At 42.6% G+C, this 21,299-nt stretch overlaps 1 protein-coding gene across 1 annotated transcript in view; it reads right to left on the reverse strand.

Moving 5' to 3' along the window:
- LOC136051488 (sucrase-isomaltase, intestinal-like) overlaps positions 1-21,299 on the reverse strand; it is a 50,219-nt gene that overhangs the window by 23,851 nt on the left and 5,069 nt on the right. Inside the window, exons 5-12 of the mRNA XM_065740928.1 lie at positions 15,624-15,792; positions 14,845-14,941; positions 13,947-14,059; positions 7,199-7,324; positions 6,492-6,623; positions 916-1,029; positions 687-803; positions 521-605 (exon numbers count right to left, since the gene is read on the reverse strand). Of these exons, the coding sequence (XP_065597000.1) occupies positions 521-605; positions 687-803; positions 916-1,029; positions 6,492-6,623; positions 7,199-7,324; positions 13,947-14,059; positions 14,845-14,941; positions 15,624-15,792 (953 nt within the window). The remainder of the gene's footprint in view (positions 1-520; positions 606-686; positions 804-915; positions 1,030-6,491; positions 6,624-7,198; positions 7,325-13,946; positions 14,060-14,844; positions 14,942-15,623; positions 15,793-21,299) is intronic.

A 21,299-nucleotide genomic window follows, 5' to 3' on the forward strand; every position in this document is an offset into this window, starting at 1 on the left:
AACTTGGCTACTGGAAGAGGTAGATTTGGCTACTGGAAGAAGAGGTAACAGACTCCCATAGGCCTGGACATTTTAAAGCATTATTTTAGCCTGTGATTCATTTCTAATAAAGGGATGGATTTTATTTTTTTTTTCCTGAAAGAGAAAATTTTTAAGGTATCAGAGATGTGCAATCTTACTCATCATGAGCTGTAGAAAAATCAGGGTCTGCCCAGCCCTGGGACCAGCAGTGATGGTGGTAAGACAGAAGGGTTACTCCTGCCATAAATTCCCCTCTGAGTCTATAGGTATCTTGCCCTTTCTATGGAGCAGACTTGTTGCTCAGAGAATGGAAGGGAAGGCCATTTTTCTAGTTCTGTTACAAGGCTGCCCTGGTGACCAAAGAAGATATTTTTGGTACTCTGCTAAAGCCAAGACAATCGTGTCCCGAATGAATCTGTAGCGGTGCACTTGGAAAAAGAAAAGAAGGAAAATTTTCCTAAGAATTCATGAAAGAGATTTGTGAAAAAGCTTTACTTACTAGGAATGTAAGGAGGGTTATTGATATCATTAGCAGCACATCCAGGAAGTTGGCCTTTTAAGTCGTTGGACGGTTCATTCATATCCTTTAATAATGAAAATTAAGCATGTCAAAAGCCATGTTTTCTGTTTTGAAAAGAAGGTAAGGCAAATATAATCAAACTTACAATCCAGATCCCGTCGTAGTCAAGGACATCCTTAAACTCCATACACAACTGGGTCCACCACTCCGCTGTCCTGGGGTTGGTGTAGTCAGGAAACACTGAATATCCAGGAGGCAAGGACTAGAATTCATAGGTACAAATGTCCAGATACTCTTTCATTTCTGCTATGCATCTTCTTTAACACTTCAAAGCAACAGTAGATTAAGAACATAAAAGAATTTAGTAGACTGACCTTTCCAATAGCAGGAGTTACGCCGTCGGAGTTGTTCACCCACACTCCCATTTCCTGTCCGAGGTCATATGGCCTGTAGGTACCTGGTTCTTCATCCTTGCTTATAAACGGATCCTAAAAACAGTGGTTACACTTCCTTTATCTCAAAGACAATGGTTACTTTTTCTACTTCTACATTTTAGAACAATTTGATGTTATTAATGCACGCTGCAAAAATATTGGAAGAAAATGGAGTTAAAATTTACTAATAATTTAGAAGAAGTTATTAAAGAGTCCAGATATTTCTTGTACAAGACAAAAGTTAAGTTAATTAATAAACATTAATTAATTAAATTAATTAATAAACACATTCATTTTTGTTTTTACGAGACTGTATTCAACGAATTTTAAAGAGGCACTGAATTTAATTTTCCTCTCTTCGGTCACTAAACTTAGCATCTTGAGGTCACTAAACTTAGCATCTCTGGATTCCCTTCCAGACAACTCTTACATCAGCTTCACCAGCTTCAGCTCCTCAACTTTGGAACACCTAAAATATCTCAAGGAGCTGAAGCTGGTTGGGACACGTCCAACCTTGTTAGTTTTCTCTTCAAATCCAATGTCAGCTGAGGATGTTTTATGTTAGCCTGGTTCAGAGTAACTCAAGTCCTCTACATCAAGTGGCCAGACTCCTCTGTTCCCCCATGGGTAAAATATAATCCCCTCAGATACTGCTAAAGGCAAAAAGACTTCAGTTATGACACACAAGAGATAGAAATGCAACTGAAACAGTCCTTCCTTGAGCAGTAATTCAAATGAATTTTAATTAAAAACTTATTGGAGTTTAAATACGAAACTGAAGGACAAAGAATATATGATCTCAAGTGGTAATATCCTTTAAGGGCATGCTTTAAAATTCATTTTAATGCCTAAATTAATTGCCTGATTTACTTGTAAGACCTACGACAGCTATGGCCCTGGTGAGGAAATGGTTTTCTTCCATGCATCAAAACCTAAAGCCCCTGCTAAACCTTCACCTTAAATGCAAAATAAAGTTCAGCTTTAACTATGTAGCTCCAGCATCACTTCCATAATTAAAGAGTGTAAGTGTCTACAGTGTTTTTAACTCGTTGAATAGTTCAGTTTTGGAAAAGAGATAACTGTCCATCTGCAATAATTATCTTATTACTGTGGAAAATATGGCTCTCAAGAGACTTGAAGGCTGGAAGAAATCAGCTTAATTAGCTACTCCTAAACCAAACTTCTGGTATCCTTCAGCTGAAAGGTTATTCCTGTGCATAAATCTAATATATTATGCAGGTTTATCTATGTCCTAAAGAGAAATAATCTCTCCCAGTCCTAGTTTTGCATTCCATTGGTTGTTTATGGGAAAAGGAAGTTCATATCCTTTAAACCTTCCCTAACTCATCCTTTATCAGCTCTTGAAGAGGAGATGGTGAGCAACCACATCTCTTACTGACTGCTATGAAACCTGTGGGTCCCCTAACACTTACCCAGACCAGCACAGTTTCACCTACGGCCTCAAATACAGGTTTTAACACACATCCATAAAAATTCATTTCTGGAAATGTTAGCCTCTACAGCTCATAGAGCTCAATTTTAAAATGTTAAAGCTATTAAGTCTTATTTTGAATCATAATCATGTTTGCACTGACTTCTTTCCTTAAAAAAAAAAAAAAGAAAAAAGAAATTGTCACTCGTGTCATCCCTAGCTGTTTTCATTTTTAGTGTGATTTAATGGAAGGTATACAAAGTATTTAATTAGAGCTCCTCTTCAGTAATAATGTTTATAATTTTTTATTATAATAATTTTTAACTTTCAGAACTTTTCTTTGTTTCTAAACAATACATTTGCTCTGACTCAGAATAAGTCACAGCTGAAGTATGCACCTTATTCAGCACAGTAATGATGACAAAGTAATGACACTTATGCAAAATCTCCCTTACATGGAGGTGGTCTCTGAAAGACAGCAGGAGAGAGAACTGCTGAGAGAGTACACTGAGAGCAGCCATGCTGCTACCAAAGTGACCATAGGCATGGAGAGCTCTAAGTACTGGATGCAATGAGGATTGGGCTTCTGAATGGTGAGGCATCAGCTGCACACCAAATAGAGATGTGCAGATTCCATTCACAGCCCATTCACTGCAGGTTTTACGTGACATGAAGTGACAGCAATCAGAGCACATTTCCTGAAATCAACACAAGGTAGCCAACAGAGTGCTGCACTTGGGCAACTTACTCATTACTGTCACTACCCAAGGGGATCTAAACAGAAAATAGTTCTTTCCGTAACAGACTGGATTATACTTGTCTTGATTGCAGTTACCATGGATCTCCTCATTTGGGAATAAAACTTTTCATGCTGCTTCAGCTCCTGACTCAACTTATAGGAATGATGGAGAACCCTAACAAAAATAACAGCCAAAATTTGATAGAAATAATAGTAGTTGTACATAATACAGCAAAGGTAGAAAATGTCACTACCAGTACAACCAGTACTTCCCAGGAGTTTTTCAGAAACAGAAGACAAACTGGATCTTGCCTATACTCTTTATCATAAGCTTAACTAAAGCCATACAGCACAAAACAGTCCTTTTTTACAGGTTAGTAGAAAGGGGAAAGAAGGGGCTCCTAATAGTATATACATGGGCTTATTGAATGAATGAAGAATTATTAATGTATTCCTTGTATGTGCCTAACTACTGAATTTAGATATATAGAGCTACTTGCCCTGCTCTAGCATGCTCCATCTGCGAAACTGAAAGTGCTTTAAAAGCGCTATTGAAGTTCACAAGCAAGAAGATAATGCACCTCACCCATTAAAATGTGACTTCCCCCTTGTAGCTTCCTACACAACAGAAAGTGCAGAACAATTGGAGACATCCTAACTTTGATGAAAAATGAATGATTACCATGTATGTATCCAAGGGCAAGAGTAAGCACAGGAAGAGCTACATCAAACTCAGTTTTTTACTCTATATGAACGTCTCACAAACTGAAGATAACTCAATAAACAACCAGGTAGTGTTTAAATGCTAGACCTCTAAGAGGCGAGGTGATCAAATTTTAGAGAGGTGTTGAAAGATGGAGGGAGCCAGAACTGCAGAGCAATTGGAAAGAGCACTCAGTCTTGTCTGTGTACATGTTCAAGTACAGATGGGTTGGCTATTTGTAATGATGTATCCAGTGAATCTGGGGCTAATTTTTTCTTGAAATTGCTCTCCATCAGAGTGACTGAATAATGTTCCTGTTTAAACACCCTGTCTTGGACCTCCGATGATGGAAGCTGTTTTCAGTGCCGTACCCTGGTACTTCTCAATTTATAGATGCAATAGCCCTGGGACAGTTAAGGGCACATACACTTGATTTGCTGGCATTGCTGGAAAACAGTGCTCACTCCACAAGCTGCTATTTCCATTATCAATACATAGGTGAGGACTTAGAATGTTTTTGTTTTAAATTCCTGGCCATGAGTGCAATTCTAGTGTGATAAAGTGAAGATTAAGCCAATCATAAGTACAGAGCAGGCATTTTTAATGAAACTACAAGCAGACCTGTTACATTGCCTAGAAATCTAGTAACCACTTTAAAAGGAGAAAACACTGTCATGGATCCTTGAGGTACTGTCTGGCCCATCCTCAGCATTATGCTAAGCTTCCCAATGAATTTTGGAGGAAAAATAGGGAGACACCAGGGAGACACTTCTGACTTGCTATTTCTCAGAAGAGTGTGATTTTTCGATTGGGAACTGCAGAAGCTCCCAGTTACCTCAGCTTCAGGAAAGATCTAACAGAACACCACTAGTTAAAAAAGCATTATCCCCACAAAAAAGGACTCTACTGTTCAGTCTATTGTTCCCCAAGCCTTTGAAGACACTCCCATTGATGAAGGGAGAAATACAACCTTATTTTAAAAAGACTGGATCAGCTTAAGGCCCAAACATCTGTGGTCTGTCCCTTCTCAGTTCATTTGGATTAACCAGTCACGTTACAAAGAGGAGTCACCAATTTAATGGAGGTAAAAGTGATGCAGACCTTTGTCATATGAGACATTTTTGATAGAATGAAGCAAATATTATTGCTGTTCTCCAAGCACTGGGGGAGCATTGTCCGGAGACTGTGAAATCCAGGTATTTACTAGAGAGAGACTGCATTCAAACCGGGGCATCTGTGAAAGAGAGCCACTACAAAGAGATCTGAAGCTCACGCCCAAAAGGGAGAAAATTACCTTTGTTCATTTAAACTAGCAAAAAAGGTCGGAGGGAAAATAAGCTTCTGCAAATAAATATATCAAGACACAAACAGCAGGATGCAAGACTGGCAATTTGGGCTACATAAGAACTGTGGTATCCTAATGAAGGTTGTAAGCTGACCATTTAGGCTGGAAAACAGAAGATGGGAATGATAGCGAAAAAGGACTGGAAACGTCTCTGCAAGGTCATTGCCTCCTTTGGGTCAACTCAACCTGATTATATCCTATATATATATTAGATATATATGTTTACATATAGCTGCAATTTAAAGCACCTTTTTTTTTTTTTTAATCCTGCCTCTTATGACTCTATTCTCTTCAGTAGTACTTTGTGCTCACTTGCTCCTTGCTTGTTCTCACCACAGAAATTGGGAGGTCATGCCATCAGCCCTGCCTTAGCCAGGCTGTGCAGTACTGTGCTGCAGTAGGGCCCTGCAGAGCCCTGTCTTATAGACTCACCAAGGACTATTATTTAATTTACTTCCCTCTAGTTTCCTTACAACCACTGACGTTCTCTGTATCTACCACAACAACAAAGAAAAAGGTCATTTCAGCACAAGGACATGTATGGGGACTGCTGGGGGGAGACAGCTATCTTGCTGGAAAATCCGACAAGGGAAAACGCAAACCTCTGATTTTCACTTCTGCTCAAATTAATTATTTTGAGTTTCCCTCCTTGGAGATTACTAAAGGTCATCTGGACACAGACCTGGGCAACCAGCTCTAGATGTCCCTGCTTGAGCTGGGTCTTGTACAGGATGACCTCCATAGGTCCCTACCAACCTCAACCGCACTGTGATCCTGTACATCAATACTGGTTAAAGATCCAGCATATAGTTTCCACAATTCTTTGTACAAACAAATTTCTTTTACGTTAATTTCAGTGAGAAGAAAATATAAGGTGACAAGATTTATAGTTACTAGCTCCTCAGATTGATTGTGAGTAGATCTTTTCCACTACTCAGCTATTTCTGTGCGCATGTTAAACTCATTTGTTCATTATCAGAAGAACTGCATTAAAGCAATTCTATCTCAACTCAGACCTGAAAAGAAACAATTTTTTTTCTTAGATGAGTGGAGAAAATGAAAGAAAATTGATGTTACAGTAAAGAGATACTACTGGTACACACTGGTATCTGATAAATGCAGCACATTTAAATGTGACGTCTGCAAGAAATTGTTGTTCAGCTCTTCTCAATAAATGACAAAAATAGAAAATGTGCCACAACAGCATGCATGCGTTAGCACCTGGATGCTGCTATGAGCACTGTGATGCAAATAGTTCTTATAAATGGAAAAATAATTAGCAACATTTTTAATTTACCAGAATAATGACATTATGCATTCCTGCTGTCTTCAGCTCTTTGAGGTACTCTGGCAGACCTGCGTAATTCTTTTTGTCATAGGTGAAGTCCAGGCGACGATCCATGTAGTCGATATCAAAATGCTGCACATCCTAAGCATTTTAAAAGCAAACATTGGTGTATTTTATACAGAAAATCAGAATGGATGCAACCGTGTTCCTAGGGAGGAATTAACCTATGAAATGAGACCTAAGAGATTCGTTATAATAACTGTAAACAACTGAGGCCAAATTCAGCCCCTATAAATTTATGTGGCAGCAGTGGACAAAATGGATACATGGAAGTCTTAGGTTAGCAACTATTTGGCAGTGATATGTGTCAGCTCTGCCATAGTTTGTATTTAAAACATCAGAACCTTGTACTTCCATAAACCAATAAATTGCTGTCACAGCATTAAAGTAAAGCCAAGCACAAACTGCCTGCAATGCAGCTAGAAGCAGCACTTAAATCTCACACATAAAGCCCATTCTAAACATTCTTTTGATCTTTGTAATGATATGTAAAGATATTGTACAGAAATGGCTCATGGAACCTCTACATAAGACTATGAACAATCTTTTGTTCTACGATTCTCTTCATAGGATAATCACATTTTCTCTAATATAATTTTATCCATCACATTTCAGATTTCAAAATGAGCACATACAGAAAAAGAAATCATACTTACATAGGGGATATCATAGTAGTGCATGCGTTTGGCAGTGTTCTTTACGACGTCAAGGCTGCCATAACCCCATCGGGACAGGTGGAATCCCAGAGACCAATAGGCAGGCATGTGCGGGCGCCCAATGGCCTGGAGCAGGAATGAGGAATATAGAAGTTCAAAAGGTGAGGTGAAGATTTTAGGGAGATAAGTCATCCTGAAAGACCAGGAGAGGCTCCCACCTCATTTAAGCCACAGAGACCAGAAGATAAGTATCAGACACCCTTGAAATACCCTTCACTTTCTCAGAAAACTCACTGCATCATATACTTAATTGTAAAATGTACAATATATTTTGCTATAACATGGGCTCTAAAACAGAGTTTCTCCTGGTGGACCTAACCCATTGGTCAACAAAAGGCAAATCTCTGACACTGCACACAATGTCAGCTCTGCTGATTTCTCTTGCCACATCCAGCTGAACTAATTCATCTGACGTTTATTTGAGCTCTCTGAAGTTTTAATCATATTTGCAAACCTCCCTGATGAAATCCAGTTGCTCATGACTGACTGCTGATATTGCTGGCTCACAGCAATATGTTGCCAGGTGTCAACAAACCCCCCTCAAGTTCAGAGCGATCATTTGCTCTGTCAAAATTCTCAACTGAAACACAGTAATGAGTTAAGTACTATTTTATAAATATTTGATTTCCACCTGCTCTGTGTAATTTAACTGCCAATTGAATGAGGAGACTTGTTTGCAAGCAGAGGTGTGTGAGGTCTCCTGATCTGCTTGCCAGGGAAGCTGCTGGGGCAGCAAGCAAAAACTGTAGGTCATTTCAAGAAAGATGGTGAAACCCTCTTTTGTCTCATTGTTATAGGCTGGTGTCTTCTGGGGGAGATATTTCAAAATTCACATTCCTATTTTTAAAAAGTTAGATCCCATGGAATGAGCTTTTGTTCTGTAATTTTAAGATGCTTGCAAGCAACACGCAGAAATCTAGTAGCTAGTTAAGAACCTGTGATTACTAATCAGACACAGTTATTAACTCCCTTTTGCGAAGTATCCATTCCTAATTAGGCTAGGAAGTGAAAAAGAATAAAACTTGAATATTGGCAGCTAAAATCCATCAACTTTAATTAAACTATTAAATAGATATACTCCTGACACATCCTATCAGTTGCATGGTTAAACCCTCCCGACATTGCAGTGCACAGAGATACCTCTTCCTTTGGGAATTTGTACAGAAAGATTCTGACCTGGGACAGCAATGCTGGACTTAAAATTGCTCTAAAAGATGTCATAGACTGTAGAGGCAATGGGAAGTGTGAACTGCAATGGACAGAAAAACAGATGGAGGAGAAGCAGCAGGTGTTTTAATGCCCCTGAGGGCGTCACAGAGAAACACTCAGAGTCGCTTGTAACCAAGAATGGTTTGAGGGCAGGCAGGTCAACTTCATGCACTCAGCATTACTTTGGCTGCACAGTATCTTCTCGCTGATTGGGATCTCTCACCTATGGCAAGCAGTGGAAGATCAGAACACCTGGGTTGGAGTTCTCCCAACAGGGATGGGCTGGCTGAGCGCTGCACCCCTCATGTACCTGTTCCTCATCCCATTCCACCAGATTTAGTCCTCTTCAGCCTCCTTACCTCCTATGTGTAGCTGGAGATGAAACCCAGGGCAGAAGAGAGCGCAGCCACCGGCAGCATGTGTCATTGTCATTGCCAGTGCTGTGAGAGGCCCTGGACATACAAGCGTGGCCTCAAACCACTTACGGGGACACCAGTGAGCAGAAATGTGCCATTGCCACTACAGAGTAGTCTCCCTAGATGCACCTGATTCCCCAGATCATCCTTCCCGCTCTGCTGGGGTTTTCCCGTGGAGAATTGGGCAGGGAGCAGTGACTCAGGATTATCCCCAGGGCATCTGCAGCCAAGTGCTGTGGTGTCCAGCACGGCACCCTCAGGACAAGTCTGCTCCTCTGTCACAACTGCACTCACCGTATCATGGACAAATTATCTGAGGAGGCAGCAGAGCTTGTTTTAGTCCAGCTAGGCTGCAAGATGGTCTCTGTGAACCCCACCATTTGTGCTCCAAAAGCAGATTCGCATTCTGTCTGTGTGTTCTCTACTGTAAACAGAGAATGACCTCTCCAAAGAAGGTTAAGAAGCCAGAACAAAGCAAAAGAACTCCCCGATGAAACAAAACCATTTGTGCACAAGCTTCTTCCCCCGGATAATAGGAAGATGGAAAAACATCTGATAAATTTTAATCCTGCTACTGGATGCGGAGCCCAGTGCCCTGGCAAAATGCCTGCACGGCACAGAGATCAGCACCACAGTCATCCTCTGAGCTGGCTGCCATCAGTCCAGAGGCAGCGGGAGTCCTGCAAGGTCTCCAAGTCTCTCCTGGACATGGGACACTGCTGGGATGCATGCTGATGAGCTTGGGACATCACACATGCCAAATTCAAGAAGTGAACAGGGATCAGCTTCCACCCTGCCTGTGTGCTGCACTCAGTGCCTGCTGAATGGCACTGCAGATGGAGATGAAGCTGTGGCCACTGGCACCAGGCAGGGCTCTCCCCTAGGGCACTGCCTTGACCTCAGCACTGGGGAATGCTGTGGGTTGGCTGCACTCTGCAGCACCATGGCTCTGCAGACCTCAGAGCTGCCCTGAGGCGAGGTGGTATTTTGTGACAGCATCCCTTGAGGAGTTTGGGATTACAGTTGAACAAATGGAAGAAAATCCACCTTGCAAGCAAGGTATTAACTTTTAAAGCAATTAGTTCCCCAGGTTGGCCAGGCTGGAGCAGCTATGGTAAGCATAATTGAAATGAACAGAACATTTGAAGAGGAAGGATGAAAACAGGGCAGCTGGGAAAACAAATGTTCTTTCTTCTAATTATGCTGCTGACTCTCTCTAATGGATCCCCCTGAAGCTTCCTGATAAAGTGACTGGCATATGGTACCTATGTGCAGATGGATTGGCAGAGGCAGAGATGCGATTCTGCAAACCTGACACTCGTGCTAGATTTGATACATATTTAGGATCTAGTTAATTCATATAGATTGCATTCTGCATACAGATGATCATAAAATGCAGTACCGAGAGAAAATCCGATAGGCAAAACTAACTTGCATAGAATCAGAAAAGGTAAATGAGGTATGGCAGGGGAACTGAGGGAGGAAAACATGAGAAATGCAGAAACAGCAAACATATGGAGGATCCAAACTGAGAAAAGAAAAAAAAAGAAAGATACAGCAGTGTAGAAGTAGAAAAAATAGATCCTATTTCTGATACCACGATTCCTCCTGCACTTGGTTCATAAATAACTGAGTGTTGTTTAATAGATTCACTGTTAGTTTACCCGAGTTTGCATAACTCAGCCTTATGCAATTCCTCAACTTTTTTCAGATGTACCTGAGAGTGGGTACATCCAGAAAGTCTCCTGCAAGTAAGCCTCAGTGAGAACAAAGCTCAGTGAGCAGCTAAAACCCATGCCCAGGAAGCAGGCAACGGCATTCCCTCTCCCTGCATTGGGTTGCTGGACAGATTACATTATTACTATGGATCTCAGATGGATGATGTGAACTCATTTAGAAATGCCAAACAGTAAAAGGCACGTCCCCATGTCACCACTCAAGTAGGAGGCTGGGCTGGAGAACTCCTGAGGTCTCTTCACCCTGAACTGCCCCACGGGTCTGAGAGGAGGAAGTAAAGAAGCAGTTTGCTCTTAAAACAGAGCTGGAAGTCACGCACTATGCTCTGTTAGGAACTTATATTTTACTCTGCCCTGAGCTGACACTGGTGGATTTGGCACCCTTGATCTGATATGGCATCTGCTTGCAGAGTCCCAGCTGGGCTCAGCTCTTCAGCCTGCCACTGCTTCTTCCCATCCTCCCACAAATTTTGGGCTTTTTCCATAATAAGAGAGATTTATATAACTGTTCTGCACACCGGACCTCTTGTGCAGTAGGAAAAAACTGTGATTACCATCAAATATATGTATTTTACTGTGGAAGGACCAGCTTTGATTTGCTAGGAGCAGTGCTCCTCCTGGCTGCACTCAGGGATGGGAGGGAGCAGAAGCATTGGAGTGGAGGTTTCTTCTTCCAGTTGCACCATGGCCAACACGCACCTGATAGACAACATCACTGCCACAGAGCTCAGTGATACTGGCAGGCTATGCCCTGGAGCCCAGCTCTGCTCCTCACAAGACACAGCTCCTGCTTTCCACCCACTGATCTCCCACTACCTTCATCACCCTTGAAGCCAACTTAAAGCAGATTAGCAGGGCTTTCACTGCTGTCCTTCTTTGCCCCAGGGACAAATGGAGAGACTGCTGAGTGCTGTCTTACAGGCACCAACCACACTCCTCTCTTCCAGCCCCTCTCCTTCCCTGGAGATGCACAATGGTCAAGTCCTCTTGTTGTGAGAGAAAACACAATTGAAAAATAGCCTTTCCTGTCCCCTCCACCTTCCCACATACCTTGTACATAAAAAACAAATCATTACCCTAGAGACTAATGATATGCTAATTGTAACATTTGTGATGTGGAAATTTCAGAATGTTTACTGAAGAAGTTATTATTTTGCTGTGAAATTGCTGCTGTGCATTCTTTAGGATTCCCTAGATTGGCAAACATAAGCTTGAAGAATACAGAGCAGGGGATTTTTTGTCCTGGCATGTGACACATCTAGTTAGGAGACACCCACCAGTTCCCCTTCTTGTTTTCTCCCCTCCATCTCCAGTTCTAGAGAGGCAGGGGTGTGTTATGGTTTTATGGTCAAACCATCCCACAAATCACTGACAGGGTGGAAAGTGAGCTGCCAGCACTCCCCAGCTGGGGAACGAGCACTCTCTCATATTATTTTCAGCTGCTGGCCACCTGCTAAGCCACAGAAGTGCTGCCCTCAAACACCAGGTTAAGACTTTGGAAAGTAATAGGGATGGCTCTCACCTCTGCACAGTGATGCCCCAGAAACAGGTATTTTCAGCACAGAGATCACAACTCTGCCTGTGTGGATGGGTCTCTGGACTATTTTGGCTTGATAGCCAGTGTGGAAGTACAAAAAACAGCTTTCTGGTTGATCTATGGCATTGGGTCTGGAGGCAGGTGGGAAAGATGTGCAGAGGTGCTGGGAGCTGCAGATTTCTGAGGGAGGGAGCCATGTCCCTGCTGCAGGGTAGATATAGGGTATGGAGGCTTTAAAAAGCCAGCAAGGGCATAATGCTGGTTTCTTTATACACAGAGCTTGGATCTGAGCCAGCATTTCGGTGAAGGGCCCAGTTAATGCACCACCTGCAATTGGTGGCCAGGAGGAACATCCCACCTGCCACATTTTCCCAGGCAACCTTCACTGGATAGGAAATGCTTACATACTCTGGAACCAGCAGTTCCCCCATGTATTCTCAGTTCTTTGGAAAACAGTGGGCACCTGGAAAGCAAATAGTTACACTATGCTCTGTGAGACAGGAGTATAGAGGGTTTTTCCACATCTATGCTCTCAAATGCAGATACAAGAGGTTTTGTTAGTGAAACCACACACAATGGACCTCTCTGCCACTGTCACTGAGAAGCCTTTGGTAGCCCCAGACTACCCATAGTGAAGAAGCTGCACCAGACCAAAACAACCATGAGGGCTCTTTCTATGCATGCAAATGAAGCAAAAAAATTGATGGCTGACTTAGACTAAGAGGATAAAACGGCTGCTTTAATCATGTTAATAGAGCAGACTAAGCTCTTCATTGTTGTTTCCTCCTCTCATAAGCTCTATGATTCATGCAAATCAAGGAGACAACAAAAGGGAAAGGGTTGGAAAGTCTGTCCACCTCCCTCAGCCGAATACCAAATGAAAAGCAAGGAGAAAACTATACTATCAGCCACATGTGATATTTGGATGATTATGTCACGATGTTCTAATGTTGTGAGAATGGTCCACACAGTCAGAATCCAATGATACACACAACTAACTCTCCCCTATGGAAAAATCCCAAAGGCATAGCAATAGAGAAGTACCTTTCCTGCAGTAATGCAAACTGTAGCCCAGGTACTGATAGGAAGGCTTTTGTGGCTTTTCATAAGTTCCTAGCAATGTTCTGCTATCAGTACTTCTATACTACTTTTCAATATACTGATCAGTTAGAATTATGGAGCAGAAGTATATGTAATAATAAGGTTATACCAACAAAAGGAAGGTTTTGGGGAGTACCTGAAGAGGACCACAAGATCAACATCTGGCTCTGAGGCAAAGCTAGATCAGTATTTGGCCAACTTGTTCTTACCAACTTCTGACGGGACATTCCCAGCCTCCCCGGGTGGTCTGTTCAAGTGTTCAGCTCCTCTTATAATAAAAAATGAATTCTCTACCTCTAAATGTTCATCTTCTGCAGATTAATAAGCCAGTGCTCTACTCCCAGTGGAAACAACTACCATTCTCACCACAACAAGCCTGCCACTATTCCCTTGTTTAAAGTTTTGTACCAGGTAACTGAGAACAGCTGCGCAGGAGAGGGCTTCAGCAAAACTGCCTTTCAGCCTGTCCTCTGTTATTTTCTTCTTGTTAACAGTCAGGGCTCTCCTTAGTCTTCCTCTAATACTAACGTATTCATCAGACTTTTTCTGCTAGTTGTCCTTCCTCACCACATCAGCTGTCACTTTGTATGAGCAGTGGGACCAAGCTTTGGTTGAGTTGCCTGCTGATACCCCAACACCGATGCAGCTCGTTCCAATGCACTGCTCCACGTGCCCTAAGCACCACTAACCTCTGTGTACTGCTGAACGACATTTTCAGGAGTTGGCCCAAGGAAGACATAGAAGTCAAGGATCCCTCCAATAGTGCGGAAAGTTATGGATGGGTTTGGACTCAGAGAAACATCTGAAAGGGAAAAACATTCTCAGGACAAACTAAATCTGCACAAGGCACACTAGTCTCCATGTATTAATGTCTTCCCAGGTAGAGATGCATGGGGGTCATTCCCTGACACTGCCATATGATCAGGTGGGCATGCAGCACCTGTACATAGACTAGCAACTGCCCAGACTTTCTGCAATCTGCATCTTTTGATTGGCATAATGCAGCTGTAAATCACAGAAACCCACACAGATTAGTTTGCCTAGAATCATTTGTCTCAGTTTCGTTTATATCATAAGGAACCACAAGCTTGTGTTTAGGGTTCCTCTGTGCTATTTTAATCTTCTTATTGGAAGTCATTGCCTGCCAGGGGAAGCTGATTTTATAGACTGAATGAAGATTCCCCTTTTCTGAAATTATACTATTGGATTAACACAGTAAGGTGGCCATGGCAACGCACAAAACTACTCGCTGCAGACAAAATATAGGACTAACCTAAATTGATTTGATTCAGTTATGCCAGTCCCAGAGGAAATTTATTCCATCTTCTCCCTTCCCTGTATATGCATCTATTTTTTAAAAAATTAATCATATATTTTCCCTGAAAATGCCTTACCTTGTTTAACAGTCATACTGATGGAATCTCTTTGAAAACTTAGTAGCAATTACTGGAATCTCAGTTATGCAGCAGTCGGTTGTATTGTACCACATTGAAAGAACAATCTCCAAAACAGCTTTTTTTTTTTGTATTTACTAATTTACTGCCTTTCTATATGCAATCAGTACAGGGAATCTGTATATCTTCCTACCTTGTGCATTGGAGTTCAGAAGGAGAACGCCATGGGCATTGGAGTCATCCTCTACACACATATAGAAAGGGTGAACACCATAGAGGTTGGCGAGTGGCTGAAACGTAAGCAGCATGTTAGGTATAATTTTATTTTATTTTTTGTAGTTTTGGTCAGCTAAGTACGTATTCAAAAACAAAGAATTTAATTAATTCATAGTTAGAGACTTGTCTTGAAAGGCTGGAGATTTTTTCATCTAAACTGGCATGAAGACAAATCAATAGGACGAGAGCTGTTCTGCCTCGACACTGCGCTCCTTACTGCCCTCTCTTAACAAAACCTCCATAATCTGCTAAAACCTCTAAAAAGACAAGGGTAAAACATGCTCTTCTAGTGAAGTTATTCATCATCCATTGACCTCAGTTTTGCCAAACTTTTAATAAATCCTGCTGAAGCCCAACTTTTTTGAGTGAATGGGGATCGATCAGAGAGCAAGATAGAACGTTTTCCTGACATAAGGTTTTGATACATGAAGCATTTGTTTTCTGGAAAGTACTTCACCATGAGAAAGGCTTGAATGAGAAGCATCAAATTCTCCTCAAAACAACTTACGATTTTGTCATTTAATTAAAACTTATGATACCTGCAATATACCTGGCATTCAGTCTTTGCCATCAGCTCCCACCAGCAATGCTATCATGCAGAGAGAGGAGGGTAAGCTTTCTCTCAGCAGAGCTCTGCCTCACCACTGCTTTGTTGTGATACAAGCTGAGGACAAAGTGCTGCCCAAAGTGAATTACCGTGGGTGCCTGGTCCCTGCTGAACATGCCGTAGGTCACAAAGTCCATGTTGTGTTTGAAGGACACGTGCTCCTGCTCTCCAAACCCATACACTGAGGTGGATGGCACAGCTGCGGTAATCTGAAGATACTGGTTGGAGAAGAACAGATCAACCAGGGGACTGTCCCACCTGGGACAAACGGAAGGAAACATGGTTAGCTTGCTCATCATTTTAAGCACACATCCAGTTATTTACAATATTTCTGTATTTTGAAGAGTAACAATATGAAAAATGTTAAGCCCTATGTATGCTTCTAATGTACTTAACACACATCAAATTCATCTCGCAATGGCTGCAGACATCTTGTCTACCTATGCAATAAAATGCCTCAGTATAATTTTGAACTGAAATATGAGAAGACACCATCTATAATCCTATTACCAAAATAAGTCATTGCTTGTGCTATTTCTATGACAACCAATGGGGCAAGCTAAAAATTGTTATTACACAGTGGGCTTCAGTATGCTTAGTGAGAACAGCACGCACTTGGTTGTTATCTGTTTTAACTTCTTAATGCTTTGCTGGATCAAGATGCAGATGCTTTTGTTACCCCGACTTTATGCAGGCCCAGAGCATAGCAGAGTGACAGCATCCTCCAGACTTCGCTCAAATGAGATGTTTATGTTGTGATGGATCTTCCCTTGCTTCTCTTGCCAGCCCAGTGCCTTTATTTCTATTGACTTGTCTGTGGACACAGGCTCACATTTTAATTAGGTGTTACATTTTGTTTCCTATCTCTAGTGCTATAATGAGCAGAAGTCTAGATGGGGGAGAGCATAGTCAAGCTGTGGAGAAGTGTTTCATTAATGGTGCTGTGTATGCCATGAGTACCACATTTAGATAGCACCCTCTCGAGCCTTGTTTAACCATGAATGTCTTACAGCTAATTAAAATAAATGAGCCAAAGCGACAGAGCGTAGAAGGGGTATAACTCTCCTTTTAATGGTCTTTTGTCAACGATTTTGACAAAATTAAATGTTTGATCAAATTAACCAGTAAATCAGAGTTGCAGAGGGTGCACCACACTGCAGGGGGGCCATACTGCCCTGCCTGCCATCCCCTGACTGTCTTGGGGACACTGCCTCTGCTTGCCAAAGGCAGGCACGATTCATTGCTACAGTTCAAGGTGAGCCCTAAGTCACACACCTGTGCTGAAGGGTGTGCGCCTTCTGTAAAACATCTCTGTGGCCTTTTTGACAGGAAGAAAAAGAATGATTTGCATTTAACTCTTGATATAGTTGCTTGCCAGCAACAACTCTTCCTCCCTTCTAGCATGTCCTCTATCCACATACAGTGCTGAATAAAGCTGCTCTTTCATAGGAAGCCTAATGCATCTAAAATATTCCTAAGAACCAGGCTCAGCCCCTGGAAAATTGATCTTTCTGTGAGAGGTTGCATGGCTGTCTGAAGGAATGCACCACATAGCAAAGGATGCCAGAGCAGAAATGCTTTGGAAGAGCTCAGATGTCCGCCCTGACTCATGAAGCACTCTTCATGATGTCTGTTCAGAGAACATGAGGCTTTGGACATCTCTGGCAGTGTTATGGCACTGACATTTCCCATGCCAAACATAGTGCTAACACAGCATTAGAAGTGCTCCTTCCCCTCAGCCAGCCCCTCCTGGGCAGGAAGATACCAGGTGCTGCAAACCACAGCCCTGTAAACAAACTGCCCCAGCAAGTTTGCAGTGACACAGAGAGACCCTAACATATGCCATGCATTCCCCCATGGCACTGCCATGAGCTCAGAGTCTGAATGGGATCCCAGAACTGGGTCACATCCTTCAACCTCATTTCAGCCATGGTTCTCCATCAGCATGGGTCCTCTTATCGACCTTTGCACACCAGAACACCACACACTAAGCACAGCACTAACAACCAACATAAAAAGCAGAGGTTATGGCTCTCTCATTTGTTCTAGGCATCATTATGTCTCCTCCATTTAAAAGAGGGTGTAGCCACGTTTTCCCCTGGCACTGCTTCTGCCTTCTGTCCTCAGCCTCTGCTCTCAGTGCTTTGTGGCTGGCTGGTAAGTTATTTTCTTGCAATGTTTGCTGGCATTCTGCTGGCAAAGAACAACTGTTAAAATGAAAAAACAATGTCTGACATTCCTCAAGCACTTGGAGATGCTAAAAGGAAATGTTAGGTTTCTTCCACCTCCCCTCATTGCTGGTTTAACAGACAAAAAGAATGAAACAAGAGGGAGCATAAAATGAAACTGTGTGTGTGCAGGTATCTGCATGATTCTCCTCCAGCAGTCTTGCAAACAGTAGAAGTGCTGTGAAGAACAACAGTTTGAAGTGGTGGGGCAGGGCACAGGGCACCCTACCCTCTCTGTACTGGAGCTGGAAACCAACGTTTCCACAGCATCAGAGGGGCATGACTATGAGGCAGAGGTTTTCAGAAGTGGAATCGTCAGGCCTTAAGTGATGCAAAGGTGCTTTGACTGATTGAAGGGCTTGACTGTTCCAGGTTTCTTTGAGCTGGACAGCTCCTGGCACATGCTGGGATGTCCTACAAAACCTCCAGAACCTCCAGACTTGGAGTAAATACACAGTAAAGTCATTAAGACATGAACACAATGATGCTCAAAATTATTTTAGGCTGGGCCAGGCTTTTCCTTCTTTTTGCAATGAACCCAAGGGGAAATGAGCTTGCTGCTTTTAGGCGTGAACAACACTCTCCTGCTCTGACTTGGAGAGAATGTCCTCTCTAACATCTGCTTTCCTTGGCCTCCAGACCCTTTGGAAATCACAGCCATGTGAAAGGCTGTGAATATGTGCATGGAAATACAGGTGGAGAATTCTCATGTCTATCAGAAAAGTGAGTCCAAACCTCCCAGCAGAGCTTAGTCATACTATTGCTATCAAGCCAGGAAAGTATCTCTGTGACTGAGGATCATGGGCCCTGTGTCCAGGAGATGCCCAGAGGCACTCAGCTTGGCTCGGCCTACTCACATTGCCGGGCAGCAGCAACAGAGTCTAGGCTTTCCCAGTTTTCCATGGCACTCAGATTTCTGCTTGCTATTTGTACTGTCTCACAACAGCCAACTACTTCTTAACTACGTGTCCTGGGGAGACCCACTGGCCTGCAGAAGCTATGCCAAGAATATATATATATTTATGTTTATCTTACTTTTAAGATGATTTAATGAGTAGGAGGAGAAAGTCAGTGCCAGCAACAGATCTTCCATAAATGTGATATTTCAAAAAACAAGTTGCAGGGTATATACTGACATAGCTCTGATCTACTGAATTCATTGCTGTGGTATTAGGGCATCTTCTGTTAAGTGGCTGGATATATAATGCTTGATTTTTGTTCCAAAAAACACTTGAATAAGTGATATGCCTGCAATATTTCTCACCTACATATCATAAATCTTAATGATTAGAAGAGTAAAATAATGGCTCTTGCAAAGCAGGATCAAATCCAAGCTACCCATGACATGTACAATTTGCTCCTGTTGCTTTCAGCAAAACTGCAGCTTAAGACAATAGCATTATAAATCACTCTAATAGCCTTGCCTATGTAAAAATATCGTCACGGTAAGTGGCATCCATGCCTACTACCACAATCAATAAGAAAAAAAAAAAGCAGCTGAACTCCGCAGTAGCCTTTCTAGAAATGAAGGAGAATCTTGATTGGATTTTTGTTATTTGTGCCATGTCCTCCCAAGTGCAATCAAAAATATTCCTTGCTCTTAATAGAGAGAAGGGAGCATTCATATGGCTCAGGAAAAATGCTCTGTTCTCCATTATTCACATGACATCATGAAGGAAAACCTCACTTGAAGAGCAGATATTAAAGTGCAGAATCAAATCAATTCTCCATCCTCCTGCAGCCTGCTTCCAGGAATGGCCCATGCCCGGGTATCACAGAAGCATAAGATGTCACTCAGAGATAGCCCTGCAATAATCTGCTTACAGAGGAAGTTTCTGGCTGTTTTCATTGAATTAGATTATGTTGTGAGACACGGAGACAGAAATATTTTTTTTGTACTGATGATTTTTCTATTATGCATCAATGCATATCCTGCTAACTCTCCCGTGTCAGCTCAGCCCTGGGGCAACGAGTCCCACAGAGGAATCACACGCTGCAAAATTAGAATGCCTTTGTTATTTTTTGCTGCTTTAAAGCAAATACTTTCTGCCCTTTTAATCTCTGTTCTTAAGGCAGTCGGAGCTTTCTTTAAGTCTCCATACTCATGCCTCATACCACCTCTCCAAGTGATTGCTGTTCTTGGCAGGAGCGGAAAGAAGAAGAGCATTCAGCCTGGTAGAGCATGCCACTAAACAATGCAGACCACTAAACAATGCAGAAGCTCCTGTCTGTTCCCTCACCTGCCTTACTACAGCCCAGCATTTTCTCTCTTGTTCTTTACTTGCAAAGGGCCCTGGCCAATGACAGCCCAGTTTTCCAGCAGAGCGACAAGATCAGCTAGGATAGCACAAGCAAGAGTTTACTCATCTAAGGCTGACAACTGATTTATTGGCTGCTGATTGACCAGTTTGGGCCACTTAGCCAAGATAGGTGTTTTCCTAGGGTAGCAGGAGCAAGGAGAGGTTACTTCTCCCACAAGTTTGAGAACTTCACCTCCAGGGCAGCAGACCTAGCCCCAGTCCCTGTGCCTCATGGTTCAGATCTAGGACTTGTAGTCCTCCATTTTATTGTAGTTTTGGGTCACATCCCCAGCAAGATGGAGAACATCTGCCACCTGCACTGGAGTAGGTCTTATCCAACCTGGCAAGAAGCAGAACCTCTCCCTCCCACAGCTTTTGATTGCTCTTGGCACAGGGAGGACCTGCCCTCACCACTAACGGCACAGCAGGAATGCAAGACAGGGTTAAAATAATGGAACTGAAAAATGAAAGCAGTGAATGAGAAGAAGAGAGGCAAGAGGAAGGAAAGCCCAGGAAGAGAAATGAAGGCAGCATGAGAGCTGCCCACCAACAGCTGTTTGTCCCAGAGCCACCAGTGCCACCTGGTCATTTCCCTTCACAACCCCATCTGATCCTCACCCTGTAGAGGCAAAGAAGAGCCTGTCCTTGATTACCTGAAAATGTAGCTGTACTTAGCTTTTTATTCCTGATCCAGACTCCACGTGAGGTTTGCAATCAGCTGCTAATGGCTCTTCCCTGACATAATTCATTCCTCTCCCCTCTTATCATGATTACAGAGCACTGGGTTTATCCTGCCCTCCTCAAGCCAGCACTCAGGTGGCTCAGCTATCACACGGGCTCCTTGTGCACAGCTGGGAGGAGTGCCTGTATATCACATTCAGAGACCTCTGCAGACTCTGGGTCTCCACTGCTCTCCACTGCAATGCTGTGGATGTGATAAATTGCTCCTCAAAGGAGGAGGCACTGTGAGCATAAGTAGCAGAGCTAGGATGGGCTTTTATGTCAGGCAGATGGAGTGGGACTTGCCACCAGCTGTCCTGCCATCCTACAGCTCCTGTGTCTACAGCTTAGAATTACAGAATCATCTAGGATGGAAAAATACCTTCAAAATCATCAAATCCAGTCATCAGCCTGACCTAATGAGGCCCATCTCTGAACTATCCCTCAGTGCCATGCCCACATATCTCTTAAAATACCTCCATAGGTGGGAACTCTGCCATTTCCCTGTACAGCTGTA

Source organism: Cyrtonyx montezumae, unplaced genomic scaffold, assembly GCF_038088225.1.
Source record: "Cyrtonyx montezumae isolate F1298 unplaced genomic scaffold, pur_monq_1.0 scaffold_3, whole genome shotgun sequence".
NCBI classification, from domain to species: Eukaryota; Metazoa; Chordata; class Aves; order Galliformes; family Odontophoridae; genus Cyrtonyx; species Cyrtonyx montezumae.